Source organism: Sinocyclocheilus grahami, unplaced genomic scaffold (genome assembly GCF_001515645.1).
Source record: "Sinocyclocheilus grahami isolate Dianchi unplaced genomic scaffold, SAMN03320097.WGS_v1.1 scaffold879.1, whole genome shotgun sequence".
Lineage (NCBI taxonomy): Eukaryota > Metazoa > Chordata > Actinopteri > Cypriniformes > Cyprinidae > Sinocyclocheilus > Sinocyclocheilus grahami.
This window is the reverse complement of record NW_015506058.1, coordinates 36,802-45,352: the sequence shown is the minus strand read 5'-3', so window position 1 is coordinate 45,352 and position 8,551 is coordinate 36,802. Positions and strand designations below refer to the sequence as shown.

The window sequence follows — 8,551 nt, the reverse complement described above, 5'->3', positions numbered from 1 at the left end:
ATGCCAGAGCGAATTGCAGAGGTTATGAAGAACAAGGGTCAACACTGTAAATATTTACTCATATTTTTTTGCCAATAAAAGCCTGTAAAACGTATATGCTTATCATTGTTTTTCAGTATACCATTGAAAAATAATCTACAAATACTGAAGCAGCAAACTTTGCAAAACACAAAATTTATGTCACTGCCAAAACTTTTGACCATGACTGTACAATGTCTTATGAGACATAAGACTAGAAATAATGCCACCATGTGGCTGCAATAATGAATTTAAATCAATCAGCTGTGGAAGAGCAAGGTTATCATTCATAACACAGCATATTTTGTCCGCCTTTTTGATTATCTTGAGGTTTTACAATGTCTTATGAGACATAAGACTAGAAATAATGCCACCATGTGGCTGCAATAATGAATTTAAATCAATCAGCTGTGGAAGAGCAAGGTTATCATTAATAACACAGCATATTTTGTCCGCCTTTTTGATTATCTTGAGGTTTTAAAATATGGGCAGCCAGTTTATAAAAAATAAAGTCATAGGGTTACTTCACTGAACCACCAAATCCACAATTTTGTCCTCTGTTATTGCAACAAAACCTTTAGAAATTAAAGGATCTTTTTTATTATTATGAAAAGCATCATTGATGTAAAATACACAAAAGGGTAGTTGACATGGAATACTTGGGAATATGACAAATCTAGTGATGAGACATGCTATACTCTGTTGAAAACTATTTAATATAGAATTATAATGCATGCCATGTTTATGACCATATTAATTGGGAGACATTGAATATTTGTACTTTAAAATTGAATTTGCTACACTACAGTGCCATTTAAAATAAACTAGTGAGGTCAACAAGGGTGATTTAAATTGGCAAAAGACTTAGAGCAAATGGTGATCTGTCACAGTACATAAGATTTTATCTTTCCCTTAAACGATCATATGAATTGTATCCTGAAATCTTGCTCAGAAACTCATGCCTATTCATTTTCAAATTTAATTTGATCATATTTGTGTTGAAATATCCTATATTTTTTACATTCTTTATAGCAATTTTTTTTTTAAATTTTAATTCATAAATAAATTTGTGAAATATCTTAAGCATTTTCTTTGAATTTTGATTACTTGATTAATCTACAATCAGTAAACATGAGGCTATGACAAAAGTCTTGTTTTTTCACTTCATAGATGTTTTTGTACAGTGTTGATGTGTTTCCTGTCACTGTGGGCTGCAGGGCACAGTAATACAGAGCAGAGTCTGATACTTCAGCAGAGGAGATCTCCAGATCCACTTGCTTATCTTTCATGCTCATTTTCCCATCCATTCCAGGGATACGGGGATCTGCATATGTTACATGTTTAGTGGATGCCTCCATGACAAGGAGCACAAATTCAGGTTTGGATCCAGGATACTGGCGATACCAGTGTAGACTGTTTGCACTTCCCTCATATTTGCATGACAGCATGACCGGCTTCTTTTCAGTGACATGAATGTCATTCTGCAGTGGTCTTATTGACTGTGCAAATGTATCTGCATAGAATAGGAAGCTTTCAGTTAGAAAAAATAACAAGATGAAAACGTTCACAAAATGTAAATTGCTTAGCAAAGCAAATGATGAAATAATGTTGAATTACTTGCTATGAACTGGCATAAAAGCTTGTTAATATCATTAATTACGATTCTATCTTTAAACAAAGCTATATAGTAGGCCTACTGTTTATCACTTACATTCTGTTATTGAAAACACAAGCAGACAGCACAGAAGCATCATCTTTGCACCACAAACAGCGAATGAAATCTGCACACAGATGTGAATTTTTTATGAGATCCACCCAAAAGCTCCACCCATAGCTTGCAATGTATAAATGAAAACATTCAGAGATATCACGTTATGTGTGTATTAGATTTAGTTTGAAATATTGTTTTTTTTAACGATATGAGAATGGGGAAAAAGCTAGGCTACAATTGTTTAATTGAATTCAATTCTTCCGAAAATGCCAAGTTTTGCAAATTTATGTATAAAGGTTTTTTTTAATGAAATAATTTTTTTAAAGAATCTTTTTCTTTCTTTCATAAAAAAACAGAAATATTAGATAAAAATGCAATACATAAATACATGAAAATACAATATATTGTAATGCATAAAATATACAATGAGTAAAATGAACCAAAAATCTATATTTAATCTTTATTTATGCATATGATCACAGTGAAGGTAAACCAGTGCTTTTAGAAAGTTTCAAGGACATTATTTTAATTCTATTATTGTCATAGAGGATATTTAACATTACATAATAAAGACTTCCCATAGAGGTTTTTGTACAGTGTTCTTGTGTTTCCTGTTACTGTGGACTCCAGAGCACAGTAGTACAGAGCAGAATCTGTGACTGCAGCAGAGGAGATCTCCAGATGGACATGCTTCTCCACCTTATTCACACTGGCATTCATTCTTGGGAAAGGGGGTTCTGCATGTAGTAAACTGTTTGATTCATAAACAAGAAGCAGAAATTCAGGTCTGGATCCAGGATATTGTCGATACCAATGTAAACTACGTGCTTGGCTATCATATTTGTATGAGAGAATAACTGTCTCTCTCTCAGTAGGATGTTCTGTGGTCTGCAATGGTGCTATTGACTGGGCAAAAGATTTACCTGCAAATAGAGCATGAAAAACATCAGGAAAAATACACGCAGAATGTTCAGTATGAAGTTATGTAAATTGCAAGTTATTGTAAATTACATTATCCTGTATTTACATAAATAAATAGTATTTTTGGTAAATATATCTTATAGATCTAAAGTAAAACAATTAATTAAACCTACTCACCCTGTATGGCTAAAATTACAAGTAGGTATAAAAGAGAAGCCATTTTTGCATTGCTAAAGAACAGACTGAAGTCAAATAAGAGATGAATCCCAACACAATATCTTGAAGCTCCACCCACATTATCTCTGTGTGCTTATGATTACATCAAATGTGATAAACTCTCAGAAAAAAAGGGTGCATAGTATCTTGAAGGTACATATTGCAGAACCTGATTTTACCATGTTCCTGGATCAACATCTTTGTTGACGCTGGAACAACATTGTGATTAACCAATCAGATTTGAAGAACCAGTTTATAGTTTTTGTGAAGTTTAGGCTTACAATCAGTGTTCGGTGCATGTACATCAATGTCATTCATCTATAATTTCCTCTGATTTTAGGGATTACTCATGGTTAAGGTTAGGTTTAGGTGTAGGGATATGGTCAACACAAAATTTTTGTTCCAGGGTCAACAAAATATGCTAATACCTCAGCAAAATCAGGATGTGCGGTACATATTAGTGCCTAAATTATACATCATAGAACTTTTAAAAGGATACTGCCCCAGTACGGACTTTTGTACCTTTTCTTTTTCTTCATGAGAGTGTACATTTGAAAATCCATTTGGACTACTAATATGTAGTATTTCATATGTGAAAAGGTACTGTCTGGTATATTCATAATCATCACATCTGGCATCATATCAAAATGGCAACTTTTTGACAACAAACTTGAGTGGGTAATCGTGATTGGATCACAGATTAGTTAATGCTTTAATAAGGAATGATTTATCAATATTTTTGTATTTAAACTCCAGGACAATCTCTGAAATGCAGTAATGAGAAAAGTCAGAAAACTTTCATCACTGTGCAGCATATCATAATAATAATGCACTCGATGCGCTGACAAAATTAGTACTAAAATGTGTCAAAATGTATACTGCATACTGGAAAGAACTATTAGAGTGGTTTACTAAATGCATATCCTTAAATTCTGGTTAAATGTATTTCAGTATTCTATTTTCTTGAACACAAGGTCAGTTGTTGCTAAGAAGACAATCATAAAGCAATTGAAACTCATTGGCTCCCAATTCTGGATCAAAATGTTCAAATATAAACATGCATAATCATCCACTGAGCACAGATGCTGAATTCTATTTTAATGGGTTTCATTTTTGTACAGTGTATGTGTGTTTCCTGTCACTGTGGGCTGCAGGGCGCAGTAGTACAGAGCAGAATCAGTTAATGCAGTGCCAGTGATCTCCAGATCCACACGATTTTTCTCCTCATTTAATCTAGCAGATATTCCAGGAATTGGAGGATCAGCTGGTTGCTTAAATGCAGCTTCATTAACTAGAAACAGGAAGTCTGGTCTGGATCTCGGGTACTGACGATACCAGTGGAGAGCATCTGTAGCAGCTGATCCATTGTAATTGCAGGACAGGGTGATTGTGTTCCCTTCCGAGACTATTTCATTAGGAGAGACTGGTGCTATTCCCTCACTAGAGGCATCACCTAGGAGAAACAGAGAAAGATAGATGGGAATAATGAATGGAGACGAACAGAACTACAGAAGTAAAGTACTTTATATTATTGTGTGTTCTAAGTGATGTTTATTTGATTAATTGCATGTATCTCTTACCTGTTAAGAGGGAGATGAGCCACAGACAAAACAAGAAAATCATTACTGACAAGGAGCAAATGAGCAACTATGTTTAACTATGTCTGAAACCTCAGCATGCCTGAAATAATTGCCTTGGATCTCCTCCCCTTATGTGCCCTTGAAGAAATGGTTCAGTTTCAATTAATTTTTGGTTGAAGTCTGCCCTCTTGTGGATCATTTTAGCCATCACATCACAAGTTTCTATATCCATACATTGGCCTGGAGAAACACGTCTCAGTAAAATAGTCATTAAATAGAATCAAATAAAGGATAATTGTGAAAATTTAAACTTTTGCCTCTTAAGGAACAAGAAAATCATCTGGCTCTAGTTAGTATCAAATATCACATCACATTACGGTGCATACACTCAAAACTAGAACAGGTGCCGCCTTGTGGTTGTCATGGGTTTATTTTAAGCAAGTTTATGAAGTTTATTTAATGTTTTGTTCATTTAATATTTTAGTCATAGGGTGTAAGCGATAGATAGCTGCTTTCACATGCAATTGATTGTTGTGGATATTTCAGCAGTTTGCTTTGTACATTCAGTTTAACAGCATTAAACTGATTCAGCTGAACTTACTGTATGTATATGCATTAAACACTTACATTATGTTCTTTCTTAAATTATGTTCTTTTTTTGGAGCTAACTTATGGTTTTATGATTACAGCTGTGCATTTCTGCACTAAAACAGTCATATGTAGAGGTAAAAGTGTTAACTACTATAAACCAGGGCTATGGAGTTTACTCAGAAAAACAAAGAAATTATTTGAAATAGTGATTTAATTTCAACACCATGTGTGTATTGCACATGGAGTATGGTTGGAGGTTTTTGTACAGCGGTGTTGTGTTTTCTGTCACTGTGGGCACCAGGGCACAGTAGTACAGAGCAGAGTCTGTCACTTCAGCAGAGGAGATGATCAGATCCACACGCTTGTCTTTCATACTCATTTCACCATCCAGTCTAGGAATAGGGGGATTTGCATATACTACAGACTTCGTAGATGACTCAACGACAAGGAGCAGAAATTCCAGTCCAGATCCAGGATATTGTCGATACCAAAGTAAACTCTGTACACTGCCATCATATGTGCATGACAGATTGACTGGCTTCCCCTCAGTAACTTGTGTTCTGTCCTGCAGTGGTGTTATTGTCTGTGCAAAGCATTCATCTGTAAAATGTGTGTATAGAACTTGTTAATAAAAAGAATGAAAATGGTAAAGTATGACAAAGTGTAAATAAATGCTGTTGAATTATCATAAAAACAGACATACAATTATAAAACAGGTGATATAACCTATATATATATATATATATATATATATATATATATATATATATATATGTTTTTTCTCACTCTGTAATTATTGACAGCAGAATCAGAATGCACAGGAACATCATGATTGCACTGTAAAAACAAAATGAAGCTCATAATTGAGAAATGAAAGCCTCTCTTAAAGCTCCACCCACAATCTAAAAAAATCTGTAAAAAGAAGGCACAACGTACTCTATATTAAAATTAAGGAATTTTCTGTATTGATTTTTTAAACAGGTGTTTTACCTGTATTTTGTATTTTTTGCACTGCACTGCATTGTGTTTTTGCATTAGTGGAAATGGCCATTAATATGGATAATGTCCATAATTACCTTTTTTTTTTAAAGTGCACACATCTTATTATCTGAGGTTTAAATGTTTCTGTAAAATTGAATTAATGAATAGCAGAGAAAGAATGAGAAAAGAATGCATGATTTTACCTGGGTGTGATTACATTCATTCATTCATTCATTACACAAAATCATCGCTGAATTAAAAAAAAATTAGAAGTTTATTTGTGTCGTATCAGTTAGACGTACTTCTTAAAATATTCTGTATAGATTTGTTTTCTACAGTAGTGCTCTTTTTCCCAGTTGATTTTATTAATGTTTAATTTTTGAAGTGCATGTGTAGCCATTTCTCAAGTGTGTTTTCCCTTTAAAAAAAAAAAAAGTGGATGTATAGCTTTAACGTACATGTCTATTTCAGTTTCAGACAGCTGCAGGTGTTACCACAAACTCATTATGTCCTAATTTGACTGTTACCTATATCAGGTTTGGTGATTCATCTGCACTTCAAAGGCAACACCAATACAGACAGAGATGAATATCAGTTTAAACTAGAACTGTGCTAGAAATTATTCTTGGAACATCAAAGCACAGTGACAACCTAAGCTTAAAAGCCATTAGGTTGTTGAAATCTCTGCTTATGTATATGAATTTCATTGTCAAATTGAACCTTTACTCACCCTTTTCACATAGAGAGAAATAAACAGTGAAACATTAGTTTTAAGAACATAATTTTGCTCTCTCTTGATGATAAACAGTCTTCTGTAATGATTCTTTACCTCATTTTAATCTAATAAAATAATGGCAATTAATTCACTTTGATTGGTGATAATCACTAAATAATAAATAGATTTTAAAATGATAATAATAATAATTTCACAGTGAAATACTGAACAGTATAATTACTGTGTGATTCAGAATAGATGTGAAACATATGTAGTGCAGTGTTTCTATGGTATTAGTATATTTTTCAGTACTTAGATATGCTTTGTTAAGACAGATTTAGGTTTTTGTACGACGCTGCCGGGTTTCCTCACACTGTGGGCTTCAACGCACAGTAGTAAACTGCCGAGTCTGTTACTTTCGCAGAGGAGATCTCCAGATCCACAGAGGTTTTCTTTTCATTTAATTTCACGGACATTCCAGGCTGCATGGTTTCAGACTCCCCGCTGTTTTGTAGTATCAGAAGAAGGAAACCTAGAGTTGATCTTGGATAATGACGATACCAATACAAAGAAAGGGCTGTGGAGTAGTTGCAAGACAGTGTTATTTTATCCCCACTCTTCCCATACACCTCAGTTTGGACAGGAGTGATGACGTCTCCACTGCGGCCAGCTGAAAAAGAGAAATGAGTATTCGTAAGTATAGATTTATTTTACGGTGTTGTATTTTGGTCGACCTGAACCTGACCTCAGGAGCATTAATTGTACAATTCTAATGAAGAAAAATCTGAAATGTATGTGGTTACAAGATTAAAGGTATTAAAATTAAACTGAAATTGAGCTTCTCACCTCCAAATGTAGATAGAAAGCTAAGTAAACAGAGCAACATGGTTCAGGCCGATGTTCTGACTGACAGCTCAGCTTGTAGCTAATCTATTTCAAAACCACATCCTCAGGATGGCCTAGATGGTGTCAAAACACTAAAGCCCCTCCTACTGACCCCAAACACACACGTTTTAGGTCTAGAGTTGTGGGTCCAGTTTTCAAAAAATAAAATAAAAGCCTCTAAATTATTTGCAGAACAAACATGTAGAAATTATATACAAATGTTTTAGCTATAAGTAGCTATTAAGTCATTTTTAAATTCATGTTGTTGTTGTTGCTTTATTTATCAGCATTAAATTGTGTTACTTTTATCACATACAAACAGTGAGAATGGCAACAAACTATTACGTGGGCTGTGAAGTTCAGGTTTTTGTTTGAATACTCAGTATCCTGTTTTCACAGTGGGCCTCAAAGAACAGAAGTACAACGAAGAGTCAGGCAGATGAAGGTTCTGGATAGTCAGTGAAATTCTTCTTGCAGCAGAATCCAACTGGGACTGAAATCTTTTGTTGGGGAAGTCTTTGGAATTACTTCCATTTCCAAAATGATGTCTTACTAAAATATATTCTGGAGATAAATTCTTTGTTTGCCTGTACCACAGCAGAGCAGGCATTGTGTCTGTCGTATTATATTCACAGTTCAGAGTCACAGTCTCTCCTGTGTGAGCTGAAGAAGAGCTTGGTGACTGACGTACAGTGTGTTGTCCTCTGCATTCTGTGGAGAGCATAAAACATTATTAACTCACACTGCCTCTCACATCACATTCTCAAACAACAGAAATTAATAAATAGAAAGTGCTGTACCTAGAAAGAATACCACAAAAAGCATATCCCTCAGCCAAGTTCTCATGATGGACCAAAAGCAATTTGCTACAAAGAACTGAAAGCAGTTACAGAGAACGTCTAGGTTACTTGTGTAACCCTCGTTCCCTGAAGG

The 8,551-nt window shown here is 34.5% G+C and overlaps 1 gene segment (V, D, J or C); it reads right to left on the bottom strand.

The window, feature by feature from the left end:
- Positions 1–422: 422 nt before the first annotated feature.
- Positions 423–8,551, bottom strand: part of LOC107563572 (Ig lambda chain V-I region BL2-like) — a 9,250-nt gene continuing 1,121 nt past the window's right edge. The window contains 2 exon segments of the V gene segment in view: positions 423–426; positions 1,201–1,431. Of these exon segments, the coding sequence occupies positions 423–426; positions 1,201–1,431 (235 nt within the window).